This window comes from Oryzias latipes, chromosome 10 (genome assembly GCF_002234675.1).
Source record: "Oryzias latipes chromosome 10, ASM223467v1".
Classification (NCBI taxonomy): domain Eukaryota; kingdom Metazoa; phylum Chordata; class Actinopteri; order Beloniformes; family Adrianichthyidae; genus Oryzias; species Oryzias latipes.
The window spans coordinates 16,542,348-16,567,984 of record NC_019868.2 but is presented as its reverse complement, the minus strand read 5'-3'; the positions used below and the strand labels follow the sequence as shown (position 1 = coordinate 16,567,984).

At 39.3% G+C, this 25,637-nt stretch overlaps 1 protein-coding gene across 1 annotated transcript; it reads right to left on the bottom strand.

Annotated features, from left to right (window-relative positions):
• Positions 1–7,210: 7,210 nt before the first annotated feature.
• On the bottom strand, positions 7,211–25,619 carry LOC101160421 (CCR4-NOT transcription complex subunit 6). The gene is made up of 12 exons (XM_023959230.1): positions 25,375–25,619; positions 24,295–24,416; positions 19,636–19,822; positions 19,336–19,421; positions 19,118–19,222; positions 18,865–18,933; positions 17,919–18,076; positions 17,338–17,492; positions 16,125–16,279; positions 14,452–14,685; positions 11,898–12,100; positions 7,211–11,804 (listed from the first exon to the last, which is right to left on the bottom strand). The coding sequence occupies exons 2-12, from the start codon at positions 24,404–24,406 to the stop codon at positions 11,589–11,591; spliced, it is 1,680 nt and encodes a 559-aa protein (XP_023814998.1). The 5' UTR covers positions 24,407–24,416; positions 25,375–25,619; the 3' UTR covers positions 7,211–11,588.
• Between the last annotated feature and the right edge of the window lie 18 nt (positions 25,620–25,637).

Here is a 25,637-nt window from a genome sequence, read left to right as displayed (position 1 = left end):
CAATAGAGTTGTTTTTGTGATGGGGAAAAAAAGCCTTTTATCCTAAAAGAGCCATAGTACAGCTTGAATTAGTAAAAGTGTCAGACTGAAATGATGAATGCTGAGGCTGACTGCTGGAAACATTGCTTTGGAAAAGACTGTGCAGCCGCGCTGGTCTGCAGGAAGCATGTTCAAGGTGACTGTCTGCCTCATGCAGACATTTTTATGATCTTTTTACAGCCTATTTTATAAACACCACATGATTTCATCAAATAAAATAAATCAAATCAAGAAGGGTTCATCAAAATCAACTACAACAACAACAAACCAGTGATGCAATACAACCTTTGGATGTCAAAATAAAAGAAATCTGCAGCTGCAAATTATTTCTAATAAAAACAAAAGTTTAGCCTACTTAGCAACAATGTCTTACGTCTGACAGTTTACCAAGAAGCAGGAGTTCAGCCAGGTAGTATTTTGGATGATGTAAACTAGTCTGGTAAGGTGAACCCAACCGTACACGGTATTCCTTTTACAGGAGGACACCTGGTTAGTCGGATCTGCCAGGAAAATGCACTAAAACACACGTGTGGTCTTTCCAATCTGTTATGGTTGCCAGTTCATATTGACGTTTTGAAGCTCACAAAATATGAGGTTTTTTTTTATTATTATCTAAAAAAATATAAACATTTTTTCCACCATGTTTGACATTCATTTCACATGTTGAGAATGAAGGTTAGTCAGTGTGCATATGCCTCCATCTGAACTCTTTGGGTGTATACCGGTAGGTTCTCTCCTAAAGTATAAAAAAATAAAAACAATGGATAAATGTTGATTCTGATAGAACAGAGGTGTAAAAAAGGAATTTTATTTCTCATCTGATGACTATAATTGGAGGCAAGATCACTCATCATGTGATAAAAAAACGGATTTTCAGACTAAAAGAGGTCATTTATTTTCAAAAAAAAGCTAAATATATTTTGAATTGCAGTTCAGTAGTATAGTTACAACATAAATACCAGTTAATTTTTACTTATTCTTAGAACATATATTTTTTTACTTATTATATGATATAGGATCTCACCACAAACGCCTCCTAAATGCTTCATGTGACCCCAAATACATGTTTTCCAACATTTTTGTCATTTGGCAAATCTTTGGGATTCACACTGTGGGCTTTCATGTTTTCTAACATGAACTGCAAAGTTTATCTGTCATTTACTTTGTTTCATTTTACTTCTGAGCTTTGGTCTGCTGGAGAGTCTGCCTCCATTCACACTACGGTAAACCTCACCAGGATTCACTTGCAGGTGAACCGAGATCCATGTTCATAGGATTTGTTTGTTAATGAGTTTAGATCAGCTTTTCCACGTAAACAATTGAAAATAACAAAGCGGAACACGTCCTTGGTACCAAGAACCTGTACTGAAATGAGGAATAACACACGTAAACACATAGAAGCAGTCCCAAAATCACCAATTTGATTACCTTTAAGTAAAGGATGCCTGCTGTTCTCTGTCAGTTATCCCATACAGGGTTGTGTGATTTTTCCTCATTTATTTGGAGAAAAGAATGCTATAAAAGGACTATGACTAAGTGAGTTCCTTACATCTCTGCTCTCTACAGTCAGCTAACATCATAAAAATTGTGATACATCAAAGATGTGGTTTTTCCTTTTTTCCCCCATAAAAATAGTACATGTGTGTGAAAAAAATAAATGCTGATTTCAGTTGAAGTTAGTCAATTTTTAGGCAACATTTGGCTCATTCAGTAAACGGTAATAAAGCTAGATAAACTTTGAAGGTTCTTGAACCTGACCATAAAACCAGATCATTCTTCCATTCTTTTACTGCAGATGGTTCAACACACCGTTATGTCAAGTGGAAACACTGTGGAATTTGCCTTTAAAAAATCAGACTTTATTTAAAGCATTTGGACTCACAAACACAAAGATCAGATAAACTAGATACGGCTAGTTTACCAAATTTAAGCATAAAATAGCATTTTAGTGTTTCATTTTTGCTCCATTAAACTTAATCGAATTTGAAAAAAATATAAAACCCACATCTCAGCCTAAGCTATGGGTTCAAAGAGACTCCTAGCATTTCAGTGTAAATGTGTTTGAAAGCTGCTGCAAGTAAATTTCTGGTATCACCTTCCTGTCCAGAAAGGGCCAGGACCACACGGCAAAACTTAACAAGAGCAGTAAAAATGCACATAAGTGCAAGCATGTGCTCCTAACAGGGCAGCCATCGCTCAGGGGCCATAATCTTCCCTATAATTAAAAATGTAGGTTACATTTTCTCCAGATTACAAAGTCCGTTCGATTCTTGTTTAGCAAACACCTGTATCACACTGACATTAGCTTCTTCTCCCAAAAGTTTCCAGAGAAGATCAGGTTGGAACTCAGACCCATATGTTCCAGCAACGTGTCTGGCCGTGGCAGTCAGACACGCACAGCCATATTTTATGCGCTCGTTTCTGGATATTTACAACCTGAATCTGCAACCGTGGAACCCAAAGAAAGGGAAGAGTTGGCTGAACATCACACAGGAAGCTGACCTTGCAGTCATGCGCGCACGCAGCCTCACACGCACAACTGCCACTTCGACGAAAAAGGAGGAAAAATATATAATTGAAGGAAAGGAGGAGTGACAAGGGAGAAGAAACAGGAGAGGGGAGGTAGCACATCTGCGCACGACTTTACAGCCTTTGCTGCCACGTCAACGGCAGGCAGACAGCCCGCCAACATTGTGGTGAAAGGAAGAGGAATCTGTGCTCTTCTCTCTACACCTCTTTTGGAAGTGTGAAAAAAAAATCTTCACCCACTAACTGAAACCGCATTCGGCCAGCTGTTAAAAAAAAATAAATAAATAAAAAAAATTCTACCCAAAATAAAAACCGTTCATGACCTGAAAAGGAAAATTGCTCTTGGAAAGGACTTGATGTTTTTCTCCACTTCTGAACTCTCACTCTAAAAAAACTCAACCAACGTGTTTTCAATTCCTTCATTTCATTCAGGTGAGAATAATGTTTTCTGTAATAGTCCAATACAGGAAGTATAACTGCTTTACGAACAAGCCAAAAACTGAGTGGTGAGGTTCAGTTCAGATTATGTGCTTTGCAAAATGTTCTTCAATGATTTTTCTTTTCTTTTTTAATCAAGGAAACTGCTGGAGTGTTTCTGAAGGAGCGGTGCGTTTTCCATGGCTGTGTCACCATGACGATAAAAGACAAATGAACAATAACATTAGTCAGGAAAAGTTTTAACGTCTAGATGTAGACGGCGGAAAGGCCTGAAGGGTTTTATCCACTGGGCTAATCCAGATATCAGGACTGTTTTAATGAGCTAAAAACTGTTTCCACCCCCACTCCCCCTTTTTTTATTCTTAGACGTAAAACTAAACAGAAAAATATTTCAGTCTTTTAAAAGACAAATGAGACGTTAAATTGGTTGAATTTTTAAGTAGAGTCCCACATTTTCTATTTCACAACTGCAAAACAAACAAAAACTAAGCTCTATGAGTCACCGGTTTGAGATCTGGACACTTAGGTATGGGGGGTGAAGCTGTCAGCTGATAACCTGATGTAGCATCAGATGGCTTTGGAAAAAGGAAGACTGCTGGACCTGAATTATGAAGGAAAATCCTGCTAAAAAGCCAATCGGAGCCCAAAAACAAGCTCCTCCAGAGGAGCATGGAGACGAGACACAGTAACTCAGAGTTTCCCTGTACCCTCAACATCTGACTAGAGCTGTGGTTGTAATTCTGGTGGAAAATAATGTGATGCCATTTCTCAAACCTGTTGGTAGACTCCATGATGGACAGAGGCCTGAAGGAGGGGCCACCAAAATTCGAGTTATTCTTGAAAGCAGAAAAGTTTGTCTAAAACTTTGGTTGACACTTTACCAAAATGAAGGTTTATACAGTCAGATATTTGAACAGAATAGTAACTTCATCTGTTTCCTTCCTTCTTCCTGTCATACACCTGAAGTTTGTTTTATTAAGTATAGCAGGTGTACTTTGGACCGTGTATGTGTAGTGTAGGATGTATGTTGAAGACTTCTTCAGACTGAATTGGAACATTTTAAGTTTACATAGATAGTATATAAAAAGTACACTACAAGTCTACTGCTTCACTCTTAGTATAAACTATTTGTAGTACACCTAAATAGGATTTTTAGCAGGTCAAAAGCATTTTTGTTTTTGGCCACAGCCCAACCACAGAAGGTAAGATATTAAACCACTGCATTAGTTATATCAAGTAAGGAAGATCAGCAAACTAAAGCCCTCAATTCACGATGTTTTATAACATTTTTAATTGAAATCTTTCATTTGGGGTTAACGAATAAGAAAACTCAATCATTTTTAACAATCTGTTCCTGTTTAACACTTTTTTTTAACGATCTTAATGATCAGACCTGCAGTACATGGACAGATTGTTTTAGCGGCTCTTTGGATGCACCCGGAGCGATCTGAAAGAACAGCTGTTCTGGTGGAGCTTTAATTGCGTCCAGCAGGAAAGCAACCTCCAGGCAGCTTTTGTATGGAGGACATCCACAGTGGGCTGCACATGTAATCTGATGAGTCCTTACAGGTAATCGGATGAAGAGCTGTTTCAGGAAAATGAAAGTGGCATCACTGAAGGGGCCTCACTTGTGCTGGAGAGGCCCGCCGTGATGAAGAAAAGAATGCAGAGAGAGCTTCTTATCAGGACCTTTGAGGCAAAAGCAGCAGAGGTGACGGGAACCAGAGCTGATAACGGAGCTGCAGGCCATGGAAATGTAAAAGAATATATGCTTTATAGGATTTTTTAAGGGGATTTTGGTGCTCTTTATTTCAGGGTTGCCTTTATATTTTTAAGCTTACTACATTTGTCCATAAAAGCAAATGCACTTAACTCTAAAAATCGTTATTTTTCTGAATAAAATTGATTAAACTAAGATTAATAAAGAACTCTTGAAGTTTAGGAGTCATCAACCTGAGGCTCCAAAGCCAATTGTGGCTCTCTGGCTAAAATAAATGATAAAAGTAAGTTTCAAAAAGTAAGTGTCAATTATAGAGTATTAATTTCATTTCAATCAGTCAGGTTTATGAATGTATGGCTGAGGAGCTCCTTTAACTGTAAATTATACTGTGTGACGTTTTTGACACCACTGCTGGCCTTAAATCAAGAGGGTTTGTGTGAACAACCATTGAATGCACAGATTTCAAATATTGAACAAACCTTTGGTAATTTTTTTAACTTCTACTCTTTTATTTAAAATTGGAAAACCTGTAAAGTACTTGTCCTGTCTGTTTTCAGGTTAATAGCAGTAGTAAGTTGGGAAAAGGCTGATGGTGCATCAAAGCAGACTTAAGGTATAGCAAGAGAAGTTTTCCTTTTTGACTTGTTTTGCAAGTTTTTTTAAACTAATTAATTATTATGACCATTTTTTTCAAAACAAAAAATGATTTCTAATTTAGAAAAAAAGGAAAAATTTCCCCATCATACTTCTGCTTTGAACCTGCAACTGGCTGGCAAACTGTTTAGAGTGTGTCCGGCCTTTGCCCAACAGTTGCTAGGATAGGCTCCAGCAACCCCACAACCCCAGAAGAGATTCAGCAAGTTTAGAGAATTGACCTATAGAGGGATTTTTGTTTTTATTCACAACATTTATTCACTTTTCTAAAGGGTGAAGAAAAACTGCAGCTGTTGTTGGATTTTGGTAAGAGAGAAATCAACCTAAATGGCTCTTTTAGTGTTGAAGATTGCAGACCCCTGTCCTAAACCACCCAAGAACAAAACCAGTCCTGATCCACCTTGACCTACTTTAAAGATAACTAAATTGATGTTTGTTAAATTTCCTTCCAGTCAAATCCTACATCTCCATTCAGTATGATTCTATCTGACAACTGTCATCCTTTCACCAACAATATGATTATTCTAGAGGTCTGCAGGAGACACTTAAAATCAATATTGCAAAGGATTCAGCTAATACAATTTAGATTTACATCAAAGTTCAAGTGGATATTCTTATTGTTTTTACTCCAATAATTGGCTAAACTGCCAAATGCATCACCTTAACATATGAGGACATAGAGACTAGTTAAAAACCATCAAGACATCCTAAATATGTCATTTATATCAGATTATGCCTGAGAAACAAGAAGCTAATAACCTTTCAAGAGTTGAACCTTTTCAACCTTACTTTGATTGTAAAGTGCTGATTTGACCCTCATGCAAACCTCCATGTTTTTACAAATTAGAGTTGTCTGGCATCGCTCCAGCCTTGAAAAAAACAAAGAAAGAAAAAACACCTGAGAAGCAGATGCAGCATGTTTCCTCTGTGCCCCCGACCCGCCTCCCCTGCACCATCCCTGCACAAATAGTCTAACCTTGCAGTGTTTTGTAACAGGAGTAGACTGACACACTGAGCGTTGATATAAGTCACAGGAACCAAACGAGAGAAAAAAAAGAAGTGAAAAGGAAACGGAACAGAAACAGAAATTAAATCTCCAGGTTTGTTTTCTTTTAAAAGCTTGTAACAAGTTTTTGTTAGATTTTCCGACCTTTAGTCTAAGAACGAAAGCTGGTTTTTGCAGCTTAAGCTGGTACCACTAAATACTTTAATACAAGTTATCTATATTTTACAGTATGCTCAAAGTGATTTAAAATTGTATGTTTTTACTATGTAAGTGTAAAGTTGCAGCTGTTTCAGAGGTGATGTTTTAAATCCTTCCTAGGTCAGATTGTATATAATTAAAAATAAATAAAATAATAGCTCAGCTTTCCTTTCCATTTTTGGTCTTCTGGCACCACCATGTGTCCAAAGACCACACAAACCTCATGTGTTTTTGGATCCAAAATATTAAGCTTTAGATAGTCCTTGAGGAACATTTACTTCAATTTCTAGACTAAAGGAAACTTTAGGGATTTCCACTTTGGAGCCATGCTTACAGTCCTAAAAAAATAAAAATCCCTAAAACAGGAATTTTTTTCACTTAAGAGTCAATTTTTTTTTCATGTTAAGCCAATGGGTACTAATATTAGCATTTTTTAATTGAGGTGAACTAAAGTACATTAAAAAATAAAATAAAAAAGAAAAGAAAAACTCTTATAAGGCTTCAGGATGAGCCCAATAGATCGTTTCCTAAAACCTTTTAACATATTTTTGCAAAAACAAAGAAACTTTTTGACTTAAGCATTCGAAATTAAAACAAAACAGGGATGAAAAAGCAGGCAGAACAAGAACAGATATAGAATTTATTTTCAATATCCATTGCAAAGAATAAGAGGTGACACAGCCTGAAACAGATAATACAGAATTTATTTTCAAAGTAGGAAAAATACACAGGTGTAAAGGAAACGAGCAAAAACCTGTAGTCAAAAGAAAAAAGAAAAAAAAGGATAAAACTAGTCCAAAAAAAAAAAAAAAAGAATCTAGAGGACGGCTAAAGGATACAACAGAAAGCATTGTTTACCATTCAGTTTCATTGAAAACAGTATGTATTGATTTGAAAACAGCTGCCTTGATTTCTCCTCTGGATTATTTATGGACATTCTAAAACATTGTGCAAGTGTTTCATCTTAATTCTCTTTTTTCTTCTTCTTATCTTGCTGGTATTGGATGAATGGTAAACAATAGTTGGTCCAGTGCATTAACACAGTGACACAGATCAATATATGTACTCAGCTGACTACAGATAGACAATCCTGATCATTGAACAACTACCACTACATTGGCAGGGAGAGGAGATGAGCAAATGTACAAAGTGAATAATAAAGAGGGGTGTCAAAATGTCCTCAGGGTTGCAAAAGGACGTGAAGAATTCAAGATGGAGAGTCTTTTTTTTAAATTTAATTCGAAAGCAGCTACATTTTTTTTTTTTTGCTAAAACGAGGAAAGTGAATGTTTTCTGGGTATTATTGCCAAGTTTAGTTGTTGGGTTGGAAAAAGAATGGCATAGAACAACGCACAGGATAATGTGCACAAAGCAAGGGGGAGAAAAAAATGGAATAAAAGTACCTTGTTTTTTTCCTGACAGCCCTACGTTTGATGAAGATTTTTTTTTTTTTTGTAAAACTAAATGACGCAGCTGAACTACAAGCAACTTTAGTGTGCACCGCGACGAGGAGATGCAGCCGCCTGGAGAAAGAGTCCTACACCTAACAAGCCACCAAATAAAGGAAAGCAAAAACAAAAAGCTGCTGGGCTCTAGAATTCAGCTGATTTGATAGAAATACACAGATGATGTAAAGAAAACACAAAAAACTAAGAGGCAGAGGTTTGAGGGAGTGATGGAGGAATGGGGGGGGGGGGGAAGAAAATCACAGAAGCAGTCTAGTTGCACATCATTAGCTTTGCTGTACAAACACGTTTTCCACCTGTCAAAACAGTGTTTCCGTAGAAACCAACGGCGCTACGACAGCTCTGCTGCCCTCGCCTGTGGGCACGAGCGCTCTACAGCTGGTGCCGTGCAGGCATGTAAAAGAAAGATGAAAGATCAAGGAGAAACACAGGGAGGGGCGTTGAACTAATACCAATGATCCAGGTTTCTAGGGAAACGCACTAAAACCTTCTGTTCAGGAGGACCAACCCATCAAGACTACATGATCTCCAGAGATGTAGATTCGGCGCCAAGTGTGTGTTTGTGTGTGGGGTAGGGGTGTGTTAAAAACGATGCGTCAAAGAATTCATGATTTGCACATCAACAACACAATCCAACATCTTTTAGAAAGGAAACATGAGATACATCTTTTATTCACACTTTACAAAAAAAGCTACCCCTTTAAATCTACTACAATACTAATGCCATTCAAGAAACAAAATGTCAAAATTGAACACATTGGTTACCGCTGGGGTGCGCCGGGGGGGGGGGGGGGGGGGGGGGGGGGGGCAATTAAAACAACATAATAAAGGAAGTTAGAGAGGGGCCAATTGATTATTTTTCCTGTAGATTTGCTTCTTTCCTGCATTAAAAATGCAACAGAATTCATTTTTAGTGGTTAATATGGGAGGAATGAGGAAAGCCGTTTCTGAATTTGATAAGTGCTCATCATCCACATGAGCGTTCAAACGATTACGCTGCTGCTCACAGACTTCACTTGGATTTTCAGAATAAGACAAACTGGATTTGCAGCGACGTGTTGACAGGAAAGCTCACTGACCCTCACCCTTTTTTCTTTTTAAAGTTTTCCCCCCACAAAGAGTAAAGGAAAAGTGGGCCTTTCCACCTTTTACCAACACAGAGGTAGGGGGCTCCACAAATGGCACTATAGCTGCAGTGACAAGAGTAGAAAACCTATACAAAGTGGTTGGGTGGGGGGCGTTACAAAGACGATGGGTGGTTTGGTGGGTGGGACGCGTGGCCAGGAAGGAAGCCGGGGGCTGGGATGGGGGTGGGGGGTGGGAGCAGTGCTTTAGGTACAAAGAGGGAGCACAGCAATCAAAGGGGGAGTTTAGAAGACGCCCCCACGACTCATGTTCCTTACAGAGAGGGTCAGTGGACAAAGCATACCTGATTATTAGAGAGGTCAATGGACAGAGTTTATGTGTGTATATATATATATATATATATATATATATATTCATATATGTATATATAACATTGTCACGTCTCATAAAAAAGGAAACATTAACAAAAAAAAAAGAAAGGACAAAATCTTCACAAATGTCTCAACAGTATTTAAAAATAAGAGAAAAGGTTGTTGAGGCGTTCGCCGCTTATAAATAGTGCAAGACAAAGTCAACTGCTACAGCGAGGCACGATGTACATTGGTGGAGGGGGGGGGGGGGGGGGGGGGGGCTGGGTGTATATCGACCACTTAAATGATGAAGAGATGGTACTCGTCCTCGGATGTCACTTTGACCAAACTACTGGCGACGAGGCGAAAAGACAAAGAAATGGCGTCGTTAATGGATAAGAAGCAACAGGCAGAATTTCCTTGCTGCCCATTTTACATCATAGCAAAGAGTCGGCGAATCAAACAAGGGTCAAAAGAGAGGGGTGGGGGATGGGGGGGGGACTGAAGTTACAGTCAATGTTTAGGGAGTGCAAAGTAGTGGCAGCGAATGCCTGCAACAACCTCTTCTTACGTCTTTTGTACAAGCTGGTAATATCAATTCATCTCAACATCAACTGGATAAAAATTTAGCCTTAGTTTACAATACAATCTTTTTTTTCTTTTTCAAATTTGACCATAATTTACTCTTTGTACAAAAAACGCCAGAAAACAGGTCTTTTGTGGTTCATATACAATCATGTAAAGACTGAGTCTAGGTTTCTATTCTGTACAAAGACTTGTGGAAAAAAAAAAAGGAAACCAAGAACCCACTGCTTCTGTGAACGGAACGCATGGCTGGGGGGGGGAGAAAAGTCACTACAGGCCTTGGAGACAGTGCTACAGAATCTGCCCGTGAGAGATCTTGGTGTATGCGAGTGCATGTACGCTTGCATGTTTGGAGTAGGACGGCAACTCCCGACAGTGAGAAGGATGCTGGTTTTACTCCGGTGTGTCCATCTCTGCCTAAAAAGCAATCACAACCCATAAAGGGCGTGATGGCTCCCCGATGGACCAGCCAATCAGCCGAATCCCTTGCTCCTTCCAGGAAATAAAAAAAAAAAAAAAAAGGCGATACACAGGCCACATAAGCTCCTAGCACAAGAATAACCTAACAACTACACAAGCAGGGGGTGAAATAGTCTGCAGAACAGATAGCAGCTGCGCTCAGTTTCTCCCATCTTTCTTTAAAGCTACATGGCGTCGGTGAAATCGGACAAATGTAAGCTAAGGGTTCTGGTTCTCCGGGCTTCTTGTGGGGTTAATGTGCCGGGGCTGGGAGGCATAGACTGTCTTGTAGCACCACAAGAGGCCATGACCTCATAAAAGGCCTCAGCACCACAGCACGACAGCAGGAAAAAAAAAACCCCAACACACGCACACACACACAAAAGCGAGCTGCATCACTCCAGAGAAACCCCTCGAAAAGCTGCTCTAAAACCCCAAACACAAGAACGTTGTTTCCGTGTCCCCCCCCCGAGAGGGGTGCACCATGGACCCGAAGGACAAGAAGAAGCCAGCGGTGCAGGTCTGAAAGGGATGGGTCTGCTGTCTTTGCTGGTTTTAGGTTTATACAGAACAGACAGACCGGCAGACCTTCAGCTCTCAAGCTTTTCACTTAAAATGTCCTTTTTTTTTCAGCAACATTAACCTTTCCTCTAACTCCAAAACATCACAGCACAACATATGAGAGGAAGCCGAAAGAGCCACCATCCTCTGCAGTCTGAGACAGAAGCAAAGCAGGTGGGAGGGGCGGGGGTGGATTTGACAAGGAGGGGGAGTCCAATACACAAAATATGATACACAAACAGGGCTGAATCAAGCAGTTAAAAAAGAACATAAAAAGAAAAACAAAGAAAAATATAGAGTATCTATACGAAATCCCTGTCAGCCAGACCTCACTGTACGAATATTTTACAGGTTTTTTGTATGTGTGTGTGTGTGTGTGGATTTGTGTAGGTGTCTTTCTCCTCCAGCGTGCTGGAGGGAAGAGCTGGTACAGGGAGGGAGCAGAACTGAGAGGGAGGTGTGGTTGCAGCTCCCCCTAGTGGTATGGCAGGGTCTAACTACCTGCGCGCAGGCAGGTGAAGCCCATTGACCTGGGAGGGTATGTTGGGCAGGAGCAACTCCAGTTGAGCAAAGAGGGAGAAGTGGTCGGAGGGGATGTGGGGGTGGGGGCAGCCGGTGACATTGTTTTCTACAAGCCAGTGGGGATCCAGCGGTCCCAGGATTCCCAGCACGTTCAGGTGAGGCTTGGAGTAGAAAATGTAGTCGATGACACCCTAAGGGGGAGGTACATTAAATTAGTATATACATTTGCACCATTTTTGAAAGGCGTTTAAAGCTTTTTTTCCCCCTGCAGCTTCAGGTGTTACCTTAAAGTCAAAGGTGTAGTTGGTATAAGGCATCAGGCCATTCTCATAGGCGCTCTTCAGCTTGAAGCCGTGGGTGATCCTGCCATTCGACGTGCTGTTCTTGCCGTTGCAGTTAAATTTGGTCAGGCAGTCACTATAACGGAGCTCTTTGAAGTCCTTATGGGTGCAGTCCACTCCACCAGTACTCAGGTATTCCACTACACCTAGAGTAGGGGTAAAAAAAATAGATTCAGTCAAAGCCTGGGCTTCTCCGTTTCCAGTACCACACAGAGTCCCTCACTCATGCAACTGGATCTTTACAAAGGGGCTTCAATAAAAGTTGATTATACCAGCTTTTGTATTTTGTATTTGGTTCTTTAGTGTTTTACAGTGAAACAAAAAGTACTAAACAGTCCCTGAATCTGCAAGTTTTTTCACTGAAAAGATGATTTTGATCTGTAATGTTAATTGCATATTCACTTCAACTGTGAGTGAGGTAAAGAAAAAAGAATCAAGGAAATCCAGTTTACTTTTTTAAAGAATTCATTTGTAATTTGGTGAAAAAAATAAGTGTTTGCTCAGTAACTAAAGTTCACCTTAATACTTTGTAATGTAACCCTGGTAGTCAATGACAGACGTTACAGTCTACAGTGTTGCTGCTCATTTTGGTCCATCCTTCCATGCAGATCTTCTCAAGAGCTGTGATGTTTTGGGGCTGTTGCTGGGTAACACAGACAAGTTCCTCCACAGATTTTCTGTTCCATTAAGGTCTAGAGACAGGCTAGACCACTTCAGAACCTTAAAATGCTTTTCACGTAGCCACTCCTTCGTTGTCATGGTGATGTGTTTTGGATCAATGTCATGTTGGAAGATCCAGCAAAGTTTTATCCTCTATGCTCTCACTGATGGAAGGTTTTTGTTCAAAATCTCACCACACATGACCCCATTTATCCGTTTCTTTATACAGATCAGTTGTTCTGTTCCCTCTACAGAGAAACAGCCCCAAAGCATGATGTTTCCACCTCCATGCTTCACAATGGGTGGGGTGTTTTTGGGATGCAGCTCAGTATTTTCCCCCCTTCCAAACACAAGTGGCCTTGATGCCAAAGAGTTCCTTTTTAGCCTCATCTGATCACATGACAATCCTCCCCTGGATCATCCAGATGGTTTGTGGATAACTTCAGACAGACCTGGACATAAGGTGGAGGACCTTTGGAGGACTGCAGAATTTGAATCCATGACAACGTAGTGTGTTATTATTGTGTGTGAGTAACTGTGGTCCCAACTCTCCTCTGTGTAATTCTGGACTGTTTTCTCATTTGAACCCCACCAGGTGAGATCTTACATGGAGCCCCAGGTGGAGGGAGATTGTCAGTAATCTTGTATTTCTTTCATTTGGTAATAATTGCTCCAATAGTTGATCTTTTCTCTCCAAGCAGTACATTGGTTGTAGAGTGGTTCATCCCAGCTTTGTTCTGGTGTGCATTCTGGTCTCTGGTGTCTTTTGACAGCTCTTTGGTCGTGATGGAGAGGTAGCAGTCTGACTAGATTAGATGTCTTTAAACAGGTAAGAAGAGGAGGATAGAAGAGCTTCTTAAAGAAGTAGCAACAGGTCTGTGAGGGACTGAATCCTCAAGTCTTTTTTATATTCGTTCTCTCATAGTTGATGAACATTACAGACGTCTCTCATCTGTTTAAGTGGGACAACTTGCAGAATTGATGACTGACAAACACTGTTTGACCCATTGTACACTCAGCCAAGAGACTGAGGCCAGTTTGCTAATGAATGACAAACCTACAATAAATAAATATATTCTCTACAAAACTCTGTTTTTAGATTTGGTCTCTGTCTTTTTCCTATCAACTCTGCTGGCCCTTCAAGTGTAGAATCAGAGACATTTGATGTTTAAATCATTTGACAGTTCTTGGTGTTTCTTGCTGATTTGCTAACAGCTGTCTGAGTAAAGGCATTTGTAAAACATACACATTACAAGTTTGGTACTTTTTTATGTAATAGACAACTAAGTTGTCAAATTATATAATGAGGGAAATATTTCAAGTCACCCCTCCAATGAGCCTCCATGAAGGGAAACAAAGATGTAATCATCATTCTAAGCTCATCACATGGTTATGGAGGAGCTGGAGCAGTTTAAAGTTTAGTCAATAAAAGTTTGTCTTTTTATACTTTTCAATGTCAGAAAAGTAATCCAAGTAAAGCCACTCTGATATGACTCCACTGCATGTTTTGAAAGGACTCGTTTTACTTTGTGAAGAAGTGATATAAATGTCTATTTGTAGATAAAAGACTGTTCTTTTGTTATTCCTTATTTATCAGTAAACATTAAAGACATTTTTGAAAAAGTAGGCCACGCACTAAGTTACAGTTCAGTAAAGTATACACCACAGTTTATGCAATTCAAATGTTTCAAAATAGTACAAAAAGCAGCAACCATAGATGGGAATGTGTCCTCCACAATTTTATCTAGTTTAAATCACCCAGTCCAACATCAGTCAAAGACATTCATAAAGTCATTAGGAAAATGTGTCTTCAACCAATAGTCACTTGTTTACTCACCAGAGTCTGGCAAAGAGTTGAGGTCAGCACACAGCACCAGTGGAATTGCGTTGGTCTCACCAGAGACAGATGACAACTTGAGGCTGCGCGTGGCCTTGTCCACTATGCTCTTCACCTCCGACAGGAACATCATGGTCTGGACCAGCTTGACGTCAGAGTAGTCGGGGTCCCAGTGCATGTGGGCGTTGGCCACCAGAAGAAGCTGCTTCTCCATGCCGTGGAGCGACTTACCAGCTAGCAGAAGCATAGCCACAAATATTCAGAAGAATGCTCTGAAGAACAAGGGCAGGTTCTTTATAACAACTAGAACAATTTTAAAAGCTTCCAGAAGTTTTACTTGTAAAGTAAAAATGGTCACTAGTGAGGTAAGCAGTTTAAACAGCTGAGACAAATTCAAAAAAACAAACAGCGTAAGCTAATGTTAAATTAAAAGAGTATCTGGCATCCGAACAATAGCCGCGGTTACATGGGCAGAATATCTTGATCGGATCAATGGTCGGGTTAAAATTCACCCGTGCACATGGGCACAGAAAACCTTTTTCCGATTAGAACAAACGTTCCCATGGCTCACGCTTTCGTTCGGAATGAATAATCTGGGCATGCGCACTGCGCAGTAGTGTAAAATCACCCGGATGCGGAACTAGATCCCGTTGTAAACAAACCGCTGCCACAGAGAGACAGCACGTGCTGCAGCTCCGTAATACGAGACGACCTTTCAAACGTGCTTTTATTAATGTCATGAATATTATGAAGCGCCTGTTCGCTCATCGTTATATTTAATCTGTGTGGTCAGTGCTGTTTTGTGAATGAAACAGCTGGAAGAAGGCTGAGGACAGGCTAACACGGGCTAACAACGTTAGCCTTGATGGACACGAGAATCCAGGACCGTGCGACAAACGCAGCAATCTGCATATTAGCTGGACGTCTGGAAATAACAGCAGCCTTTATTTTGTCGGGACACAACTGGAAACACAAATCCACGTGAAACCCCGCGACATTTATTTCTGCTCTGATTTCTGCTCTGAAAAGTTCACACAGACCGCCCCAAAGCCACTCTGAGCTAGCGGCCGGAGCTCAGTCTGTTCGAACACGGTTCCTCCTGAGTCCTGCAGCCGCTAACCAGAGCGGCGGCGCGGCTCGCAGTCTGGATTCTCCCACACATAACAAAACGCACACGTAACAAAGCATCCTCCCCCCTCGGACACAAAATTATTAATCCAGCTCCTCTGTTCACTCGGGTGCCAGTGGACCGAGTGAGCGTCGGGGGGTACGAAGCGCCCCTTCCCCGCATTCCCTTCGTAAGGGGTGTAAGAGAGGGGAGAGCCAGCGGGGCGAGAGCGGAGCGGCGCTTTTCACGGGGCGTCCGCAGAGCTGGACGGTCCTGTATGAGCTTTCTCACAGCCAAACACCGTCTATGCGTGACGTAAACCAGAGCAGTAGTGACACACGATCGGAATGACCGTTTACATGCTCCACGATCGGATAAACGATCGGTATAACCCACCTATCTCAATCGGAAAGAAATTCTGATCCGAATGAGTCTGATCGGGGCAGAGTATTCCGAACGGGGCGTTTACATGACACATTTTCTTTCCGATCAGACGTTCATTCCGATTACTTTTGCCCATGTAAACGCGGCTAATCAGAAGAAGAAAAAAGTATCAGTGGCTCACATGAGAGCTCCATCATCTCTTTGCGGACTTCGAGCAGTACAGCGACTCCAATGTTGTCCTTTGTCATCACCCTGTTGAGCATGGCCTCTGAGCCCTCGGAGTTAGCCATGGCCAGCTGGTTGAACTCTACCGTGTGTTTTTGCACGGCGCTGAATCTGGAGAGGAAGCCAGAACAAAGGCAATGAAAGTTAAAACCCATTTTGTGGGTAGAAATCAGAGTCGAAAGAACATTCTTAAAGAAAGACTTCAAATTGAGGACAAAAAAACACAGATTTCAGCTGCAAAGTGACAACAGGTGATGATGACTAAATCTTTGCAAGCAGTTAAAAACACTATTAATTCCACATGACCCCTTTCAAGTTATGTACCCAAGTTAGGACAGTCAAAACAGTAAAAAACTATTAAATAACCACGCCGATAAACAAGTAAATTTATGTTTTAAAAAATTGGTCTAAAACTGTGGCAAATGACTAACGCTGCATTTCCTCATCAAAGTAAGTGTGGAGGAACTTCAGATGGAAGTGAGCTCTAAGACCTACAGTCTGGTGCAAAGCCTCTTTTCTTTGAGTAATGCTCTGTTCCCTGTCAAATAAACTAAAAAATGAGAAGAAAGACATTAATATTTCTACTTAAACTCCAAACACTGTATAAACAACACCCGAGGCTATAGAACGCATTCACTGGAACACAAACTATTTCCTCTAGCCAAAGAGTCAAACACATTTGACTCCATTAGGCATTTCTTTTAAAAGGAAAAAAAAAAACAGATTCAAAATGTGCAGATTTAAAGATTTTTTCAAATAAAGTAACAGAAGTAAAGTAAGCTACATTTGTCCTGTTTTTAAGACTGAAGTGCATCTAAAAACATCCAATAATTATAAACAGACAGAGTTAGCATTCCAATAAGAAAACATCTCTGAAGTTTGAGCTTATTAAGGGAAAACAGGCGGATACAAAGTAAAGGCATTCTGGCGCGGAGCGGTGGGGGGGGGGGGGGGGGTGTCACTCTTTACAGAAGGCCCACTGGTGCCACAGATTTACTGTTCTGAGACAACATGAATGTTACAAGCAGGAATTATGAAGCACAAGAGGGACAAAAGGGAGGAAACGCTGGGGGGGGGGGACACATGAAAGCAGCGCTATTTCTTCACATTGCAAAGAGAAGTGTGCTTTCAGTTTATGTTATAAATCCTACATTTATGATGCAACTTACTTCTCTGTTTTGTAAAAAATAGCACAGCCGTCCACATGTTTACGGTCCGACTCCGACATCGTTCGCGCTCGGGATTTTGGACTGAAGAACCCGTCATATCCTTGATCTTTCAGCTCAGGCAAGAAGAAGTTGTAGTATTGCTCCGTCTCAACTTCCTAAAAAATCAACACAAAAATAAAAATCTCCTTCAAGATGAATATTTAATAAAAGAAATAAACAGACTGTGGCTAATATGGAAAATGCTAACCAGGTTTGAACTTTTTCTAAAGTTCAATCCAGAATAATTTGACATCAATCTGGACTTCTTTATATTTGAAAACCCGATCGATTTGACTAAATTAGTCAGATAACAAAAAGAAATGTGTAGAAATAAAATATCTTAAACATAAATGCATGTTTCTGAAAAAAGGCTTTAAACGTTGGTCACTTAAACCTTTTCTGATCAACTTTAGACACTTTTATTAAAGATGCATTGTTATTTTTAAATTGAGCAGAGACTTATGGTTGATTATTTTAGCAGAAAAACTGCTGTTCTTTTTGGATCAAAGCAAAACCTCAGCAGATACTTTGTTGGTTCTCACCTGCAAGCTGATGATGTCTGAGTTGCAGCCCATAATTTCCTGTATGATGGATTTCTTCCTGTACTCCCAGTTTAGAGCCCAGGAGGGGCAGTAGCCGTACAGCTGTCGGGTGGCGTACTTATCGCACAGCACATTGTAGCACATCACAGAGAACAAAGCTGGGGCCGGAAAAGAAGACAAAAATTCAAGTAAGTGCCGGATAAAAACTCCAAAATGCTCATCATCTAAAATACAATTCATACATTAAGAGGCTTTAAAAATCGCCTTTGGCATTTATGCCAAAAAACAACTTTTTACTGTGTCCAGCAGAAGGTAGAACCACAATAACATGGTTCTTCATTCGTCTCTACAGCTGCTAAAAAGGAGGAGAGCATCAAAACAGAAACTAACAAGATCAAAGTAGAACTGCAAACACTGAAATTCCCCAAAATTTGTCAAGGCTCTAAGACTTTAACACTTGTGTGAGTTGTGATCACCAAATTTCAACACGAATTTGGTGAAATATGAAGTGACACTCTCAGGACTGGAATAGCACAACTGTGTGTTTTAAACATGACTCAGCTGATTCTGACTTAGAGAAAAGCAACTTTTCATATCAGCTTTGCACCGATATGCAACACAGTATTAAAGTAAAGTGGCTTTAATTTACACTGATTGTGTAATCACTTCAGTGCTGTGCAGTGTTGCCTATCAGTGCATGGCTTCTGTTCTCTGCTTCCAAATCTGTTAAAGAGTTACAGTAATGGAAAGAATGTAAACACTGGAGCTATAGCTCCAATCTTAAAAATGAGACCACAACACCTTCACTTTTCTTTTTACTGCTCCTTCTCACTAATAAAATACACACATTGGATAGACTGCAGGCTGAAATACAGATGTTACTGGATAAACAGCTGCCTGACAGTGAGGAATAATCTAAAAAGTGAAGTTTGTGTGTCATCTGCACCTGAGGAGCGCGTTCGTTCAGGTTCCTGGAGTGAGATCCATGACCGGGCTGGAGGCTGCTCTGTTGGTACTGCAAAAATTAAAATTAAAAATAAATATATATAGTTTTTTTGTTTTTCTTTTTTCAATGAGGCACAATTTCCGCACAAACACCACTAGCACAGTAACAAATGTCCCAACCAGACAGCATGCAGTCATTATTTTGCTATGCTGGATAAGGACAGATTGCAGTAAAGTGGATGATTGCTACTTACTGCGTTTAATAGCACCTGCCAGATTGTCTAACAAGTAGCTGAGCAGTCTTCGTGTGCCATCGGGTTCCTGGTAGAGGCTCATTATTTCTTGTGCAAGTGGGTTTCCTGGTGAATAAATATTTCATCAGAAACAAAAAAAATAAAAAAACAATCATTAACAGAACATTGGGGATTTCAACGCTTGAATGCCCACTAAGAACCATTTAGGAGCCACTGACCTTTCAACCCAAGAGTTTGTAACTGAAAAAGTTTCCCCAACTCAAATGGCAGAACCCGCAACTGGTTGTTATTTAAAAGCAATTCCCTGTGAAAGAAAAATTACAGATCCTGTTATTATTTTTGCTAAAAGGTCTGTAATAATTTAGCCTATAACTTTAAAAAATATTTTAAGAGCAAAACAAAAGACACAATCAAATCATTAATCACACTGATTTATGTTGGGATTACGGTCATTTAGCATTTCTTGGTTCACATGACACCGTCCTTATTATTCTTTGCTGTAACCTACAAAGACTGACCTGAGAGACACCATGTTGCCGAGCTCTGCTGGCAGGCTCCTGATCTTATTGGATGAGAGATCCAGGTACACCAGGTTGTGTAATTTGGCAATGTCTGGCGGGATCCGTGACAGAGAGTTGTCACTGAGGTGTAGGGCAGTGAGGTGGGTGAGGGACCACAGGGCTGAGCTGAGACTCCTTACTCGGCCTGCAGGAACAGATGGGGGGGGGGGGCACATACACCAGAGTTTAAGCTAAACCAACTTCTTTCATTGTGATGCATCAGTTTAAATGTTTGTGTGAAAAATTCATTCAAGTATAACTTAAAAATAATTAAATAAATAAAATTACAGCAATGCCATTTCAAAAATCCCCCCTGCCATTTTTCTTCATATGCAATCTGTTGTCCAAAATTTTGACTTTGCAAATCCTGAATTAAAAAAAACCTATTACAATTGGTGCAGTTTTGAGAGCGGCCAAAAAAGGGTCACATGACAGACAAAAGTAGGCTCCATCTTTCCAAAGCTTTCCTCTTGTTGATTGTTTTGATAATTTTTTGTGTAGAAGTCTTTGTTTTGGTTTTCCAAGTTTGAAGGTAATTCTCTAGCTCTACAAAAGTATGAAAATTGCTTTTTAAATCGAATTTGATTTCATTATTGCCTGCACTGTTTGGAAAAACTGATCAGGAAGAACATAATTGCAAATGAAGTACAAATTTTTTTATTTTTTTTACTATAAAAACAGGATTTTTAATAAAAACGTGTTTTTGTTCTTACCTGGTTTCAGCATTGGCTTTAGTTTGTGGCAATACTTTACTGAAACTAAAAGATCTTTTTCTGTTCGATTAAAAAGAAGAGATTAAAACAAAGAAACCATCCTAAATATATGCTCTAAAAAACTTATTTAAACACTACAAGTGAACAGTTGCTACTAAATGACCCATAAAACAGTGCAAAGAAGTGGAAAACATTTTGTGAACTTCTGTCACTATTTAAAAAGGATCATAAAAACTTTTACTATGAAAACAATGCCCTGAATATCAGACATCAGAAAAAAAACATTTATAATATTTATTCATAATATTTATGAATTTTAAAGAATAATTGTCACGGGGGAGAGCGACATTTTTTACATATTTTAATGTTCATTAACAGCTCAGAAATCATGAATGTTCTCATTGCAGCAGGTAGTTATATGCAACTCCGGCCACAAGGTGGCACCAAAGGACCAATCTATTTACCACCACCATAAAAAAAAAAAAACAACAAAAAAGAAGATATTCTGCACTAGAACGCCTGATGGAATTGTGTTTTATTTGGGCTTTTCTTAAAATACTAGAATAAATATAGGCACCTCCAATATTAAAATTAAACCAGTTGTTGTGACACTGAACTGAACACTACTTTGGTCACCAAAGTAATGCCTCAACAAAGCTTGCCTAACTGAGCAAAGGAGTTCTCTCACCCAGAATTGTTTTTCTATGATGACTACATTTTCCATTGTAAGCCATGTTGAAATAGAACAGCCGGAAATGCATTTATAGCCTCTAAATGTAGTCTTTGGTCACAACAAAACTAATTGTATGGAATATTATATTTTGATTGTAGGTCTGTATTGTTAGTGTAAGAGTACAGCTAAAGCAGCTGTTTGGCTGTGTGCACATGAAAACACAAAAAGCAGGATGACACAAATTCAACAGAGGCAAGTTCAGCATCAAAACATTTTAACTTAAAAAAATAAATGTCTAATATTTTAGGTGTAGTGAAATGTTTATGCTGCGACAGACTGGCGACCTGTCCAGGGCGGCCCCTGCCTTTGCCCACAAGTGGCCGGATAGGCTCCAGCAGCCCCGTGACCCCAAAATGGAATGAACGGTAGAAGATGAATGAATGAAATGTTTATGCACAATCAGCTTAATGAAAGTCAAGAAAATCCCGAGTTCATATATGCCATTTCCAACAAAGAAAAGGACTACCGGTATAAAAAACAGCAGCAGACTAACCCACTTAGCAACATTATGCAACGTCAGAAAAACATGCAAACAAAGACAACAATCATTTCCTGTCCCATCTAAAAAAACAATGAAGCCTACACTGGAATAGCACATCTTTTCTGTAATACCAGTATACTCCACACCAGTGTTTTTCAACCTTTTTTGAGCCACGGCACACTTTAACCTTGACAAAAATCCCGCGGCACACCAGCATCTAAAAATTTAAAAAAAAAGAAAGAAAAAAAGGAAAAGCTCATAGTCTGTTTTGATCTACAGTCCCTCTGCAATCTCACATGCATTTCTGTGATAATTGTGGCAGAAAAAGCTGGAAGCTGCAGTTGTTTTTTCTAAAAGATGTAATAAAAGTTAAGTTATAAGATTCAAAAACTGTTTGTGTTCGTTGTTGTTTTAAGATGTTAAGAGGAGGGACTCATTGTGCGCTAAGACTTGCGCTGTCACTTTAACCCAATGCATCATGGGAGATGTAGTGGAAAAATCCGCAGAACGCAAACAGACTAGCGTCTCTGAGCTTCATTGTTTTGTTCACTTGTTCCACGGTCTGACACAGGATTCTGTAGAAAGCTACACCGCTAAAGACGAGCTTTAGCTGGGATTTTTGTAGGAACTGAGTGACTTATGAGCTAAATCGAAACAAGGAGGTGAAGACTTTAACCACTTCTGATTGGTCAGACTGATGACATGTGATTAAGCCTTCAAGAATGATTGGTGGAGACAGTTAAAGGGGCGGGACTTTTCAGAAAACAGAGTTTAAGATGCGGCTAAATCGCGGTACAGTCATTCTTATCAAAATGTCTGTAATAGAATCAAATAAACACAAAGAAAAAAGTACTTTACTATCTTTCATATTCCTAACTTCTCAGTGTTTTATCAGGGCCTGTTTGGATGAACAAAGAGCTGATTTCCTGGAGATGGAAAATGTTTTTAGATCAGCTAATGCGGGCAATTTCTCCAGGGCACACTTGACCATCTCCCACGGCGCACTGGTGTGCCGCGGCACACTGGTTGAAAAACACTGCTCTCCGCGTGTCACTTTTTAAAGTAAAAGTCTGAAACTCAATTCTTTTTTTAAACTCTGACATTTGTGTGTTCAACCTGTAAAATCAAAAGCATAAAACCTATTAGCAAATGAGATTTCACTCTAATGAGGATGTTTTTCAAAGACGCAATAGGCTAATTTTAATAAGGACCCAAACATTTCTGACTGAACTCATTTTGAAAATATAAAATCTACTTGGGATGCCGCGAGACCGAATTGTGTGGAAAATGAATGGTTGCATTTCTACGGCATACCAGCATGCTTACGTTTAAAGTGTCAAACACTTTGGTGTTAAATTCAAGAGGAATTTTTTTTATTTCTTGTTTAATTCCATCACACCAGGCTTAGTAAACCCTCCAAAAAATGTTTTTATTCATTGTTATTTGCTATTTGTTGTTGTTTTGTAATTCACAAATCATATATCAAAGGGCAATAAAACCATGGCCCAAAAAAGGAAGTTTGAAGCGAATCGTGAAGAAAGTGCATCTTTGCATCCGTGCAATCCATTGCAAAGGAATAGGGGTGTAACAATTCACTTTAACAAGGATTCAATTCATATCATAATTTGTAGTTGCAGATATGATTCAAAACTGATATTGGTTCATTTAGAACAATCCAATAAGATCCGATTCACTGGCCTAAAATCGGTCCAAGATATCTTTAGCCAACAATTCAACCAGCGTGACTCAGAAAGAAATACTAAAGTACTGAACAGATCAGGTGAAGTTTTCTAGATTCCTTGTATTTCTTGCAAGATAATCAAGTGTAAATTAAATATGTGTACAAACAAAAAAGTAAACAAGACTTAATAACAAATCATTCACATTTTAGTTTCATAAAGTTCAGCCCACTCTTTTTTTTCCACATCAAAATAATCCCAAGGGAACGTTATTAAGATAATTCCACCACATTGAATAGTCACGTCTTTGCAAAATTCAAAGTGTTTCCACACACTGGACTGAAATGATGACTTTATTTTTTTTGCTGCCATCACATGCGTGTTGTCCTCTGTGATGGTGCTTTTCACATTATAGTAAAATAAACCTTAATCCAAATGGTATTTTCCAATGTCGATTTGATTTCTTTCATTCTTAAACGATATTATCGTAGAGGTTGATGGGATTTGATTCGATTAACAACTTGCCTCAGACAGATTCATTTGGTTGGATCGTAAGAATAGAAATCAATTCATCGAATAATTGTTACACTTCTACAAAAGAATGGACCACAAAGGTTTAGAGGTGATTAAAACAGTTTCCCCAAATTTGAACACAATTTTTTATCTTTTAATAATTGTTTACAAGTTCATCTTATGCTCTTGTGTGCTCCAATGAATAAGACTTACAACAATCACAGAGTGGAGATAATGACTAAAAGCTTTAGGTTGTTTTGTTTTTTCACTACCGGTAATCGTTAATTACTACTGTGTAATGCTGCTGCACTAACAGAAATAATCAGGTCTGTCATTTATGAAGGATTACACCTATACACAAACAATACACCCATCTTAATATTCCAATTTTGTTGAATATGCTTACAAATACAACATGACTTTTTGTTTTCTCATCTTAATGCAAACTACAAAAACTCAGAAGGAGCAGATGTGTCTACAAAGGTTAAAGACACTCACCACTGATTTCCAGCTCAGCCCAGTATGACTTCTTCCCATTTGCTGCCTCCTCGCTGGACATAATTGTGTACATCCGCCTCGGATCCGGCGGGTCATATTTTTCCTTGGGCATTCCTATAGCACTGCAGAAATCAATTCATGTTAAAAACCCATCAATGGAAAAAGTGAGACATTCATAGGGTTACTATTTCTAAAAGTACACAAAAATGAGGATGAAATCCCAAATATTATGTTTTTATTTATGAAGTGACATCTTATTATATGAACTTCAAAGAACGCTAAAGGTTTTCATCATCTGGCCAATCATGAACAATCTGCTATCATTTCCGAAGCAAAACATAAACCACAAACACTGATTAACAGCTGTTACATAAAGGCAATAAAAATACATGTCAACGCTTTTGCACAAACCTGAAAACTATGTTCCAGTATAAGGGATAAAACTGAGCAGAATTAGAAAACAGAGTATGATATCAGTAAAAATGCAACGAGGTTTTGGCGATTATGCTCGCTGTCGCTAACTGATTTTTAGCCTAGCTTAACCTAATTTAAGCTATCGAACTAGTCATAACAAAGCAACAACCTTATCCACCTGTGAGAAAGAAAAGGGGTTCGTGGAGTTTATTGCGTTTACAGCCCACAATAACTTTCCAAAATAACCCTGAAAAAAAAATATCAACAGATTTTGTAGCTTTATCTACCACTTTTTGTTTACATAATGGCAAACCACAATTGCGCATGATAAACACGAGGCCACAACACATTACTTAGCGTTATTTAACAACTTTTCGGGTAAATTTCACAGTTGCACTTAAATGTAAATTTGAACATACCATTTAAAACCATCAAAACAAAAATAAACTATAAACATGCGGTGCTTAAAAGAAATGGCGAGCTCTTTAGCTTAGCTTAGCCTACTAGCTAAAAGCTAACATGTTCCTATTATTTGAAGCTTAGCGCCTTTCCACAAAAATAAGCTCTAGCTTGGTGGCACGACGGAGGCGATTTACACATCTTGGAGACGCCGTGACCAAATAATAGACCTATATTGACTCCTAACCGAAAGGATGGCATGTTTACCTGCAAGAGCATACCAATCCGCGAGGACAACTGCGTGTTCTCTTTTGTTTTCTAGCTACTTCTCCGTTTCCGCTGCTATATCATCATGGCGACTGTGAGGACTTTTTTTTCGGTGCCGATAAGAGCGAAGCGTCTTATTGGTTCACCGAGCAGAGGGTTCAACCAGGTGTTGGACCGTGTCACCACACCGCACTTTTACGTTCTGGTTAAATTTACCGCCAGTTGTTTGGAAAATATCTATACGTAAAGGAATGAGCTGTTTA